Source organism: Moschus berezovskii, chromosome 21, assembly GCF_049115385.1.
Source record: "Moschus berezovskii isolate FMDL1 chromosome 21, NW_MosBer_1.0, whole genome shotgun sequence".
NCBI lineage: Eukaryota > Metazoa > Chordata > Mammalia > Artiodactyla > Moschidae > Moschus > Moschus berezovskii.
Window position 1 is genome coordinate 1,672,203 of NC_142480.1, and position 13,775 is coordinate 1,685,977.

Below are 13,775 nucleotides of genomic sequence, written 5' to 3' on the forward strand. Positions count from 1 at the left end.
TTCGCACCTGGGCACTCAGTCCGGTGGAGTCCAGCCCTGCCTGGTATCCCAGGGACCCCCAGCCCACCGCACGCAGGGCACTCACCAGGCACGCTGGCGGCAGGAAGCTGTTGACCCTGGAGACGCTCCACATGCCCTCCAGGCACTGCTGGGCCTGGATGGTGACCGTGCTCAGGGCCCCGCCCAGGCCGGCGGGCGCCACCGACACCTGGACGCTGGGCCCGGACGGCCAGGCCGGCCCCTTCCTCCTGTCGGGCCCCAACCGGCCCGACTGCCTCCCCGCAGGGCCCGCCGGTGCCGTTCCATCCCTCAGGCTGGGGGTGGTGTTGGGGGTGGTACTGGGGCCGGGGGGCATGAGGCTGGGGCCTCCATGGGGGGTGCCAGGGTCCTCGCGGCTGGCGGGTGCCTGCAGCAGCTGCAGGGCCTCCCGCGTGAGCTGGGTCAGGTGCGTGGCGCAGACATCACAGCGGCGCTCAGCCTCTGGGCGACATGCGGGCAGCTTGTCCAGAAGCAGAGCTGAGAGGCAGGGGTCCTGGGGGAACAAGAGACGGAGGCGGTCAGGGTCCGGGCACCAGGACCCACTGCCCAGTGCTCATGTCCACAGCAGCCGCCACGCCATCCACAACTGACTGATAAGCCCCGAGTAGTGCTGTCCACACAAACCCACCAGAAAGCAACCATCGGGGCTTGAGATGCCCTTGGTGCCCGTGACAGCTGCCCACCTCCTCCCCGGTCATGACTCTTCAGCTCTCGGCTAATGAGGCATCCACCAGATCCCAGACGCCCTGCCTCCAACAGCCAAGGCTGCGTGCCTAAGCAGCAGCCAGGGGGCCAGCAGAAGCGGGGTGGCCAAAGCGGGCTGGGGGCAGCCAGTGCCAGGGCCCCAGCTGGAAGCAAATCTATTCCAAAGCCCGTGGACGTGGGACTCGGGGGTTGGACACCTCTCCCTGCCTTTGCGCCTTCTCTGGCCCTGGTCTGCAGGACCGAGTGGGCAAGTCCAGGTCCACAGGAGGACCAAGGCTGGGCGTGGTTGTCAGGAGGCCGACGAGATGGCCACCACGCTTCACCACAGGTGTGGACTTGGCCCCTGCAGCCTGCCCCTGCCCTGCGCTGAAGGGGAAGCCTGGGTCTCCCCATAACTGCAAGCCTAGTATTAGGAGCCTAAGAAGGGGAGCCCAGCGGAGCCCCTCACTTAGCCTGGAGGGTCAGGGAGGGCTTCCTGCAGGAGGTGACATCTCTGGAAGAAAAAAGACGAGGAGGAGGGAGCCAGTTCTCAGAAGGAGCCTCACCGGAGGGAAGCTAGTAAGAGTCCCACTCCCAGGGCCCAGGCCCAGAGCCTCAAGAGCCCACCAGGCTCTGCCTCAGCCCCTCTCTGAGGGCAGGCCCACAGGGCTCAGCGTCTGCACCAGGGCTAGCCCCTCAGCATTCGTGCCCTTCCCCAGGGACGAGCCCCAACCACGTGCAGGGTCAAGACTCTCTCTCCGTAACCACCCGGGACGTTCCCACCACCAGCTGACACTGCCAACCCACATGAAGGCCGGGGTCTCCACTCTGGCAGCTGGTGGACCCAGCCCTCCCTATCACCCCCAGTCTGCAGAATGGGGGCCTCCCCGTCCCTGATCACAGCTCCCTGCAAAGGTTCTGGCTCCAGTCCAGCTGCCCGGTTGACCACAAAAGGGACTACGGCCTCCTCAAACCCTCAGATGCAAAGGCCGACGGCAAACAGGGGGCCTCAGTCACCCCAGCTGGGACCCCCCCCGAGCCTGACCTGCAGCCGGCCAAACCAGTGTCCACAGACCCCTGGAAGGACTTCATGGGGGTGACGGCTGAGGTCGGGTGGCCTCGCCACGAGGGGACAGTCTCTGGTCCAGCATTAGCTGGTGATCGCCCTCCTCTGTGTCCCCAGGACAGGCAGACTCAGAAATAGTTCCGGTTCGGGTCACATCACTGTGATAGAGTGATTGAAACAAATCGGATTTCAGGAGCTTTATGTTCACACTCCACTGCAGGTTCTTCTGCGTGCAATGGCATCAGGTCTAAGAAAACAATCCAAGACTGAAATCCGATGTGCATGAGAAAACAACGGTGTCAGGAAAACTGCGCTGACAGACGTCCTCAGTGCAGGGCGGCCCCGAGTGTGCACAAAAACGCACAGCCACAAAGTTCGATGAAATGAGGTGAGCCGGGGCCACCCATGCTCCCTGCAGGCCGGGCCGCAGAGCTGTCCCCTCACATGCCCCCCGGGGGACCAGGGCGCAGGGGGGCCGGCCTCACCAGCTGCCTGATCCACGGGCCGCTCTGGAAGGCCTGGCTTTGCTCTGGCCGGGGCTGGCGGGTCCCAGAGCCTCTGAAGTGCCCGGCGGGCCTGGTCCCAATTAGCAGACACCCCCGCCCCCTGGCTCCCCTGTGGGGCCCCGGAAATGCTTCGGGGACTTTACTCAGGTTGCCCATGGGCCACAGATGGAAGCCAGACGCCCATCCCCAAGCCACACAGGGCTCAGACAGGCCCCGGCTGTCACTGTCCCCCCACCACCCCGCTGCCCGTTTTTTCCAGACCCGACTCTGATGACTCTGGTTTTTCCACTCAGCGGGAGGCGGCTAATGGTGGGCTGGCGAGGAAAGGGAGGGCCTCCTGCTACAGCCATTAACCCGACTTGAAAGGCAGCCCCGCCCCGCCCCGCCCGCCCCAGGCCCAGTCACCCATTGTTCTAGGGCCTTTGCCTGCCGTGGGGAGCCCAGCCCCCAGAGAGCCCACCCTGGCGCTCCCTCCACGTTGGACTGGCTCGGCAAGCCAACTGCAGGGGCTTCCATGATCGTGGAACCCCCAGACCACGGATGGTCTCCCCAGAGTTCCCAGGAGGGCCGGCCCCAACTTACCCAGGCCCCATCCCATGGCCAAAGCCCCCGTCAGGGGCCAAGCACCTCTTCCAGCACCAGCAGCCAAGCCCACTCCCCTAGGAGACCATTGCCACCATCACTGCAGAAGTCCCACTGGACCCCCCACCAGTCCTCAGGAGGGCTTCCAGCATGGAGCAGGCCCACCTCTCCAAGCCCTGGAACACACACGACATCAGTGAGGAGTAGAGGCCCATCTGGGGTGACCACACAGACAGCAGGGAGCCCTGAGCCCTTCACCAAGGCCAGGCAGCGTGGGCTGGGCCAGCACGGGGGCCAGAGAGCAGCTTGGGCGGAAACTGGGCTGCTGAGCATCCCAGGACAGTCCCTGCCTTCCACTCACTCAGACCCACAGCCCACCCCTGGATACCACCCCTGGGGGACCAGCGAGCCTCAGGTGGGACCGACCCAGAGCAGGCCCCTTACCCCCAGCACCCTGGCCTGGGGCTCGGGAACTCCGCGAAGGGGCTTCTCCTGGGGGCTGGCACTGGCCACTCCCAAGATGGGCCTCCTGGACACAGGAAGGCGAGATGCTGACCCTGGGAGGCCCCCAGGGAGACAAAAGCCCTGCCCTGTCCTCAGCCAACCCAGAGCCCAGCACAGCGGGAGCTGGGGACAGGCTGGAGGGGCGGCCCACCCTCCCTGGGGCCTGGTTTCCTCCCCCAGCCCTGGGCAGCTCCAGGCAGCACCCCGGGCCCAGGCCCCGGCCCCTGAGGGGTCACAGCCTCAAGTTGCAGAATTTTAACACCCCCCAAAAGGCCCACCCGTCTCCTCAGGAGCCCCGCACCTTCAGAAAGACAGTAATTACCCCACCACAAAATATTACTGTTTATTTCCTCCTTACGGTCTAATTAAACAGATATTTTACACGCGTGTGGAAATGTTTTTCTTCATTTGGTTCAATTGAGCAAACTGTACCACCCACCCTTGCACACGCCTGGCTTTCAGGGAGATCCCCCCACTTAAAACTGACGTCTCTCCATTCTTCATCTTGTTTCCAGGGCCTCCAAGCGGCTTTAAGTAATCCTTCCATTTTCTCCTGTGAGGGAGCCTCGGGGGGGTGTCTGCCCCACCACAACGGCCAGGACGGGCTGCCCCGGCCCAGGCCAGCCAGGCCCACCCAGAAGGCAGATGGGAGTGACCAAAACTGCCCCCCACCCCCATGAGCGCCCCACAGGAGCGGGTGGGGGGCCAGGTCAGAAAAGCCCCCGAGCTCAGGGCTGTGAGACCACCCTGTTGAACCCCCACCACGCTGGGTTTTAAAAGGGCACCCGGCCCCTACTGGCGGAGTGGCCAGGAGGCCCAGGGCCCAGAGGCCAGGTCTGGATGAGCGCCTGAGGCCGCCACTCGGTCAGGCTCCACGAGCGGGTGCCGGGCACAGCCCGCCGGCCACAGCCCCCTCCTGCCCACCCCCTTCCCTCCACAAACTAAGCAGCTGGGCCGTGACCCTGTGCGGCCCCCATTTCCGGAGTTGACAACAGGTCCAGGAAGGGATCCCAGACCGCCGGGTACTGCTGTCGAGGACAGGCCCAGGTCCCGTGCAGCCAGCCGGGCGGGCAGGGGCTGCGGGTCGGGGACTCAGCTTTCCAGCCACCTGCCTCAGCCATCCCAGGTCCTCCCACTGTGGGGCGCCTCACCAGGGGCCCGCCCCCAGCCCCAGGCCCTGCCGCCCGCTGGGGCCGAGGGGAGACCTGAGCTTCCCTTTGCCACCGCAACCTACAGGCCTGCAGTTCCGAGGCCCCAAGCTGGCGCTGGAGGGGACAGGGGGACACAGCCTGGCCCACCCAGTGCTGCCCGGCACCCGTCCCCAAGGCCCTGTGCCAGGCGCCAGCCAGCTGGGCAGCTTGGGGTACACACTAGCTCATTGAGACCTCCTCCCCTCAATGGCCTCCCTGTCCTCCACCCGGCGGGTGCCCGGGGGGCAAGAGGCCAGACGGGCAGGAGGGTCCAGGCAGGCAAGGGTGATGGAGAAGCAGCTCCGTCAGGATCCCGGCTGCTGGGGGCGGGGGAGCAGTGGGCAGGGTGCCTGGAGCACAGCTGGACACAGCCTTCAGTTCAACCATCCACCCCGGGCTCGGGCACCGCAGTGGACGTCAGTCTCATCTGGACCGCCAGGCGATAGAGCACCTCCACAGGCTGCCCGGACCCACCCAGGGCAGGGTGTGCCGCCCCCGACAAGCCCAGCCACGGCCCAGGCCCCCCAACACCACTCGGGGGGTCTGAGAGCCACAGCTGGGCACCCGACCCTTCCCACCAGCCACCCCACAGGGAGGACAGGTACCCGGCAGGATGACTGGCATCACCTCGACGCCCAGCAGCCCAGGCCTCCCACGGGCCGCCTGCCCTGGCTGGAGTGTGCCCTCAGGGCTCCAGGGTGACTAGCCTCCCAGGTACCGCCTCCTGGGAACCACCCTACCAGCGGCTGCTTTACAGATGGGCTCAGAGACTGAGACACTGAGCCCAGGCCACACAGCCAGGGGGGCGGACGTGGGGCTTAGAGGGTGGTCCACATGGGAAGGGCGGGACCAAGGACAAGGGCCCCGGTGAGGAGACCGGCGGGGGGGTCTGTGTCTGGGTCAAGGGCAGCCACCAAGCGGGTCAAGCTGAGAGGGCTTCCAGACAGTCCCGAGGGTTTTGAAAAGGCCAGGCGTGTGGGGCTGGCAGGAGGGTTCCAGGAGGCAAAGTTGGGGGCGGCCTTGCACCGAGGCCGTGGAGGGGCGAATGGGGCCAGGGCGCCTAGGACGGGACCATTAGGAAGGAACAGGCCCAGGACAAGCCCAGAGCCCATCAGGCTCCACCCAGAAACAGCACCAGCCTGCACCCGTCATGTGGGGTCAGAGGGGAGTGGGCACGGCGGGGCCGGGACAACCCCCGAGGCGGGCACGGCGGGTGCTGGGCAGCGGGCACTGTGCCGTGGAGGTCTCTAAGTCCGCCAGCCCCATGCTAGTCCAGCCCCCACGGCTGAAGCCAGGGAAGCTGCCCGGGGCAGGGACCAGACCGGAGCCCCCCAGAGTGCCAGGAACCTGCAGTCCACTCAGGTCCCTCGGCCACAAGACGTGGCACCAGAAGCAAAAGTGCCCCCTCACCCAGAGGGAGCCAGAGGGCTACTCGGCCAAGGACGCTGTCCCCAGACAGGGAGGGCCTGCCCGGGAGCGGCCACGCCACAGACCAGGAGAGTGTCTCGTCAGCCCCACGTCCACCCAGCGGGAAGGGGAACCATGGAGGTCAGGGCTCAGGGGTGGGCGCCGGGAGGCAGCTCCCGGAGGCCAGGCCTCCCAGCCTGGCTGCTTCCAGACACCTGACAGGAGACCACCTGGCCCTGACCACCACTGCCCAGGGTCCCCGGCTCCAGGCAGCAGATGCATGGACGCCTGCTGGGCGTCCGCCGGACCAGCTTATGCCTGGGGGATGCCAGGCCCGCTTCCGCCTGGGGGACGCCGGGCCTGCTTCCATCCTGTTTATTTACTCACACCCTGCCTCTCCTTCCACACAAACTGCGGTGGCTTCCAGGAACTAGTCGGCATGAATTGGAAGCAAAACCACGTGGCTAACAACCATTCATGTTAGAACAAGCAGGAGCGACCAGTTCTGACAGACAAGAAAGGGCCCGTGTCATGGGCGGGACCTGAAGAGTACATTTGCTGTGAGCTTCCTGGCAGGCAAAGGAAAAAGAAAAGCAGATTTTGCTCACCATTTAAGACAAGAACCAGCTCTTCTGACTTCCAGACCCAAGACTCCTTCAGGACACCTGACGGGGCCTTGAAGAGGCCCCAGCGACAGTGTTGGTCCCCAGGTGCGTCCCACTCTTTGTGACCCCATGGACTGTAGCCCGCCTGGCTCCTCTGCCCATGGAATTCTGCAGGCAAAAATACACTCACCCCCTGACCCCCATCTCAGACCAACACGAGCCCCCAGCAAGGCTCTGAGCAGCTGAGAGCCCGGGCTGACCCCTGGCTCCCCGGCTCAGCAGAGGGGCAGTGAGTCACCACCACGCACTGCCCTGCTGGGCCCCACTGCTGACCACAGCTGGACTCCCCTCAGGAAGCTCCCTCCTGCAAGACGCAAAGTCCCCTCACCAGACCCTGGCCCCGAAGCCCCATCCCCACTTCAGACAGCAGGCGCTCATGACCCAAAGCTCAGTCCCGACCCCCACGGCCTGGCCTCACCCTCCAAACCCCAGGCCAGCAAGGACACAGGACAGACACATGGAGCCCGGCATTCCATCACGGGGCCCAAGGAAGCCCCCAGAGACAGCAGAAGACACCAGCCAGACTGCCATTCATCCAGGGAGTAGGGGCCGCCCAGGCTCGGACCCCGGAGTGGCCAGGAGCCTCCAGGTCCCACGGCCTGCGCCCTCCCCAGCTGAGTCACCATGCCCCTGCCAGCTGGGAGGGTGCTCGGCAGCCAGCCCCAGGGAGCACCACCCACTACACCGCCCCGCTGGTCTGGGGCCTGCCAACGCCTGGCTCAGCTGGAGAACGCTGCTGACGGCAGGCGCCTCGCCCCGGGGAGTCCCCGGAAGCAGGTGGGGCTCCAGCCAGGATTCAGACAGCGCGGGGGGGTCGGATTCAGGGATCTGACCACAGGCAGCAAACACACAGCACCAGCTCGGCCTAGCCCCCGCCCGCCCCGGAGCCCACCACTGCACGCCAGTGTGGTCACAGCTGGGGGCCACGGGGACAGGGCACACAGAGGCCCGCCACCCCCGAGCCAGCGTGGAACGCTGTCCAGGGTGGACAGGTCTTCCCAGACAGAGGTGGAAGGATCTCCTGGCCTCCAATCTTAGAAACCTGGCCACATCACCCCGGGCCGTGCACAGGACAAGCCCATAGCCTCCTTGGCAGCCTTCAGATTTGACGTCCAGCTCAGGGAAAACACGAAACAGTGCTGGGACCGCAGGGCTGGGTGGTGGTTCTGGAATTTGCGGGGCCGGGGAGGACAAGAACCCCATTCCCCGGGTAAGCGAGAGAGTCACGAATGTGAAAGGAGGATTGATCCCTTTTCCCCACCGGGGCGATAATCCATTCAGCGCCAATATTGACACACGGAAGTCACGGTTCCCGAGTCGCCCCCTCGGCATGGCGCATCTGGGTGGCAGCTGGAGTGGACCCCCAAGCAGGAGCCCTGCACCCCCCGGCAGCCGGAGCCCACTGTCCTCCCCGGGGCGCTCGTCGGGGCGGCACTGGGCCCAGGGTCCAGCTCAGCAGCCCTCCAGGCGAACCCAGCCGGCGTGGGAGGGACGGTCGGGGCCCGCCGTCATTCAAAAAACTTCTCTGGGGCACCCGGCCCCGTGCCCGCCTGGGAGCGGGGCAACGACCGCAGAGACCGCGCAGAGGCCACGGGGAGGAAAGCGGGGCAGTGGGAAGCAGGGACGGTGGAAGTGGTCTGCAGGAACCCGGGGACCAACCTGGCAGGGAGGACGGGGCCTCGGTTCTGACTCTGGACACGGAGCGGCCAGTGCTAAGCTGGAGGGCACTCGGCTGTGGCTGAGGAGGAAGGCCCAGTTTCGGGCCCTGGTTGCAGGGCGGGGGGCGCTGGGAGCCCCAGCAGAGGCCACTGAGAGGCAGGTGCAGGGAGAACAGAGCACCGCCGGGGGAGGTGGGGGCACTGGGGAGGAGCGGCCCAGGGAGACCATGGGACAGTCCAAACTGCACGGCTCCAGGCCCCACAGGGCCCCAGGGGTCACTCAGAAACAAGGCCCGGGACCCTGTGAGAGGAGAGGCGCTTCCATAGGGGTCCAGGGGCCCCAGCCTGGCCCCTTCCCGCCAGGCCCACCTCCCGTCTGGATTCAGGCAGGACAGCCTCCGGGTGGGCTCCAACCTGGGCGGGCAAAGCGTGTTCCCTCCCCCGTGTCCTCAGGGGCACCGGGGCTCAGCGTGGGCAGGGGACACGTCCTATCCGCCCTGGGGAGGAGGTCCCCGGACGGGAACCTCAGTTTCCCGCACTGCCCAGAAGGAGAAACTGAGGCACACACAGGAGAAGGGGGCACAGGCATGGGCTCTCCACCCAGGTCGCCCAATGGCTGGGCAGGCCTCAACCGCCACCCACTCCCGCGGGCACCAAAGACCCAGACACAGAATGACCCTGAGCCCACATCCCAGGAAGAGCACCAGGGCCAAGGCGCGCAGGCACACACGTGCCAGATACTGCCCCACACACCTGGGAAAGGCGTGTAAAGGTGGTCCTGGGTGCTGCTGTTCAGTTGCTCAGGCGTGTCCGACTCTTTGCAACTCCACGGACTGCAGCACGCCAGGCCTCCCTGTCCACCACCAACTCCCAGAGCTTGCTCAAACTCATGTCCACTGAGTCGGTGATGCCATCCAACCACCTCATCCTCTGCCGCCTCCTTCTCCTCCTGCCTTCAATCTTTCCCAGCATCACGGTCTTTTCCAATGAGTCAGGTCTTCGCATCAGGTGGCCAAAAGTACAGAGAGGGAAATTGAGGCCACGAGCTCTCAGCAAACCTGCCTGAGGTCCCACAGCAGGGAGCCGTCTGCTGGCAGGAGGGTGTACGAGAAGCCAGCAAGGGGTCAAACCCTGGCCGGGATTCCGAGGGCAGAGGACAGAGTGGCTGCGGGCTGGCACAAAGATCAGCCTCCGTCCCTCCGACCGTCTCCAGCCTGCCTTCACACCTGAGACCCAGCAGGGACCCCTGAGGCAAGGGCCTCTGGGCCAGGCGGGGGTTCCAGCTGCACCCTCACTCACCCCCTGCCCCGGGAGCCCAGCAAGCCACCTCCTGCCCTGGGCATCCCCAGATGCCCTGAGCATGAGACTGGGTGAGATGGCAGCCAACAAAGCTCTCTGTGAACTGCTGAGCGCTGTCCTCACAAAGCTCAGCTCCTCGGGACCAGAAGCAAGAAAGGGCCCCCCAGGAAAATTCTAGGAACCACCTCTGCAGTCCAGCGCCTCAGCCTCTGAGCAGAGCCCAGCACCCCTGGACCCTGGGGCCAGACTCCTGGGAGGACCCGCAGGTGCTCAGCCAGTCCCCCAGTGGCCCGCCATCACCCAGGGATGCCCCACCATCCCTCCCACGGCGAAAGCAGACACAGCCATCCGGGCACCACCTGCCCTGCTGCCCCGAGGAAAGCTCTGGGCAAGCCAGGAGAGGCCTGCTCACCCAGGACAAGGACACCCGCCAAGACCCGACCACCCGTCCCAGGGTCCAGGAGGCTCCGTTGGAGAGCCTGCAGCCCCCTTGGGCCCGCCTGCAAACCCTCCAGAGAAACAGTGAAAAACAGGGCCTTCCCTCCCTTGAGCACAGCACCCCCTAGATTGAAGCGCACCCCAGAAAGGCCACTGGAGGCTACCCCCATCTGACAAAGGAGGAAACAGGGGGGACAGGGCCATAGAGAGGAACCGAGCTTAGGACCTCGGTCTGCTGGGTGCCAGAGACAGCTGGGGAAGTGGGAGAGCCTCAGCTGGCACTGCGGGGTACCCGTCACCAAACTCAAACTTGGGGAGCCCAGCGGAGGTGGTGTCCGGGGCCTTTCCTGATGAGCTATCTGCAGGAAGAGACCGCTGAGACGTCCCAGGTGAGGGACCTTAAGTCCACCAGTGACTGGTGTGACCTGGAGCCCTCACCACCAGGATCAGCTGCCCACCTGCGACCCACCAGCCGCATGTCCAGCACCACCAGGCAAAGCCCGGCTCCGTCACTAAAGCTCCTCCTCTCTCTGGCCCTAATAGGAGAGCAAGATGGCCCTGTGACTCTGATAGGCCCCCAGCATATATCCACAAATACGCTCTTCTGGGGCCTGCGGGACTGGTGGTGCGTTTTTAAGCAAACTCAGGTCATCCAGGGCACAGAGCTTGGCTAAACTGCACCCCCCATTCAGAGCAGCAGATGTGGGAGGTTCCAGCCCCAACCTAGGCCGGGCCACAGGCCCCTCCCCTGGCCTCCGAGAGAGGGTGCCCTGGACACACACCAGACTCACGTTCCCCTCCTGCCCCCCGCCCACGCCCACACTACAGGGAACACGGTTGGACTTCAGGAGGCAAGGGTCTCGCCCAAGACTGCGGGGCCTCCTTGGAGAACTATATTTAGATTCAATGGGGATTATTCGGCCTTACTTCCCAGGACAGCTTTCAGAAAGGCTGCAGGTCAGGCGGGAAGGGCTTCCTCTGGAGACCCCCACCCCCCACCTTCCCAGGCTGTGCAAACTTCCAGGGCACATTGTTCCTGGAACAATGGTCCCCACTCCTTCCAAGACCAGGGAGAGTCCATTGGCTGCAGATCTCAGCAGGGCCCTGGCCCCTGGCAAACACCTTGGCAGCTGGACCAGAGGCTGTGGGAGCACACGGATGACCATGGCCTCCAGTGGCAGCGCCCCAGAGTGGGTCCCTCACACGACTCTCACCCGTGAAGCGGGAAGGGAGCAGCGAGGGCCCCCCTCACAGCGGGGGGCCCACCCCTGGCCCTCCAAGCCCTCCTGCCCCAGCTGTGCAGTTTCCAGACACTTGGCTGGGGGCCCAGGTGCCCCAAGGGCGACAACGCACCGGGTGACCTCTTCTGCAGGCAGGGCAGGAGCTGTCCCACCCAGGGTGGAGGCCTTGCCACCTCCCTCTCTCCCCTCCCCCTCCCACACACAGGCTGGGTTCCAGCTGCCGCCTGTCTGCAGCAGGAAGCCCGCCGAAGCCCCCTCCAATGAGACCGTGGGACCCTCTGAGGAGGAAGGCCCCCAGGGGTGTTACAGACTGAAACCGAGGAGGCGGGAGATTGGCCAAAAATCCACGGTGGAGCCTTGCGCCTGCCTCCAGCACCGAGTCTCCCAAGTTCCAGCATGAGCCCTGCCATGGGGACCAGCCCAAGGAAGAATCACTTACCCGGAGGGGTGTCCCAGGCCCACTGACCAGCTTCCAGGCCTGTCGCTTGAGCTCGGCGAGCTTCGTGTGGCAGTGACGGCACCATCCGCCTCCACCAGCCGAATGGCCTTGCTCTGCGCCCGGACCGGCGCCCTCGGGCGCAGGGCGGCTGCCGCATGGGTCCTGCTCCGGCCCGGCGGTCAGCCTCTTGCTGGGGGACACTTCCAGCAGCTGCAGCGGCTCGCGGGCCGGGCCGCCCTCGGCCACCTGCGTGGGAGAAGGGGACAGTGAGCCCGGGCCGCTGGGCGACGCCACCCCAAGGACCCAGGCCCGGTGACTGCAGACCTCAGAGCGCCCCAGCCCAGAGTGACGCGCTCGACCAAAGTTAGGCGCGCTGGGCGCCGACCTGCAGCCCACCGCGTCCTTCCATCCCAGGCGGTCCCGATGGGGCTCCCCCCGCCCCAGCAGGAGGCCCGGCGCCACCCGCGTGGTGCTCCAGGCCCCGCCCCCAGGGGACGCCGCGCGCCCCCCGCCCGCCCGCCGGCCAGCATCCTCGGGGTCCCGGGATCGGTCCCACACCGCCCGGCGGCCCGTAGTCGCCCGCCTCCCTGTCGGGCCCTCGGCGCGTACCGCGGGTTGCGCCGCGCACAGGGGGCCGCCGCGGCTGCCCATGGCCCGGACGCAGGAAGAGCTGGGCGGGCACTTCGGGGCCCCCCGGGCTCTCCAGGGCGCCGCGGCTACGTGACCCGGCCCAGGGACGCCCCCATGGCCCGTCCGGTCGCTCCGAAGTTCGCGGCGCGGGCGAGTGGAGAACAGAGCTCGGCGGCTGCGGCGGCGGCGGCGGCGGCGGCAGGCGCGCTCGGAGGCGAGGGCGGGGCCGGGGCGGGGCCGGGGCCTCCGGGGCGGGGCGGGGCGGGGCTCCGGGAGCGCGGCGCCCCACCCCCGCCGCCCAGGCCTTCGCTCCGCAGCGCGCGGGGGAAGGGGTCCCGCATCGCAGCGTGGCCCCACCCGCTCCGAGCCCCCCAACCTGTTAGGCGAGTCTCAGTCCCAGGGAGGGGCGCTGGGGGCCCGCGGTGAGATGCCCGGTACACGAACGCGCGCTCGCCTGGCCGCTCCGCTCCCGGGACACTGGGGTCTCCTGGGAGGCACCAACCCACTCGTCACTTTACAGGCGGGGAAACAGAGACCGCCGTGGGGAAGGTCTTGCCCAAGGTCACACATCGAAGTGGAAGGGGATGAGCCCCGGCTCCCGGACTCGCGATCGCTCTCCCCCGAAAATCCAGGGCACTCCTCGTGCCGCTGAGACCACCGCCTGGGTCTGTCGCGCGTGGGTGAGGGTCGCCGCGGTCTGCGCCCCGGAATGTGCGCCGCTCACGCCGGTGCATCTGTTGTGTCGGGGCGTGCCGGCAGACAGCGCGCGGGGCTTCGCAGCCGCGCGCGTGCAAGAGGGCTAGTGTGCGCGCCGTGCGCCGGGGAAGAGGGAGGAGGTGGCCCCGGGGGTGCGCGCGGGACCTGTTGTCAGCCGGCCTGGCAGATGGGAACTTAGCTGCGGAATTAATTGCCTGTTTGTCTCCGGCTGGGAGGTCGCCCCCCTGCTCCGGCGACCAGTTGCTCCCGCTCCGGCTCGGGCCTCGGGGTCGCCGCTCTCCGAGACGGCGGGCGGCGCGGCGTCCGGGCTCCGGACCCGCCCGAGGCCCCGGGCCCGGGTCGGCGGGCGCGGCCGCCCGGCTGCTCGTGACGCGGGCGCCCCCTGCTGGTCGCCGCGCCCCCGCCGCCGCCGGGCTCCGGGGGGACCGCGCGCCACGCGTCCGGGGCGGAGAGGCGCGCCCAGGAAAACCGTGGTCCTGCTGGAGACCCCAGCCGCTGCGCGCTCCCCGGCGCGCAGGGAGACCCTCACACAGATTCCACCCGCTCCCCGCCTCTCCGGAGCCGCTCAAAGCGACTCCTCCTTTATGTTTTGCCGCCACCCTTCCTGTCTCTTGAACGGGTCTCACTCCCCAAAACAGAGGAGCGCGCTGATCACGCCCCTCCAGCCTCTCCGAGTCTTCAATGTCCTGCAACGCGGCGGGGGGGCACAA

The 13,775-nt window shown here is 66.8% G+C and overlaps 1 protein-coding gene across 1 annotated transcript in view; it reads right to left on the bottom strand.

Moving 5' to 3' along the window:
• Window positions 1–12,526, bottom strand: part of KIF26A (kinesin family member 26A) — a 38,684-nt gene extending 26,158 nt beyond the window's left edge. The window contains exons 1-3 of the mRNA XM_055418644.2: window positions 12,328–12,526; window positions 11,719–11,964; window positions 86–532 (exon numbers count right to left, since the gene is read on the bottom strand). Of these exons, the coding sequence (XP_055274619.2) occupies window positions 86–532; window positions 11,719–11,964; window positions 12,328–12,369 (735 nt within the window). The 5' untranslated portion in view covers window positions 12,370–12,526. The remainder of the gene's footprint in view (window positions 1–85; window positions 533–11,718; window positions 11,965–12,327) is intronic.
• Between the last annotated feature and the right edge of the window lie 1,249 nt (window positions 12,527–13,775).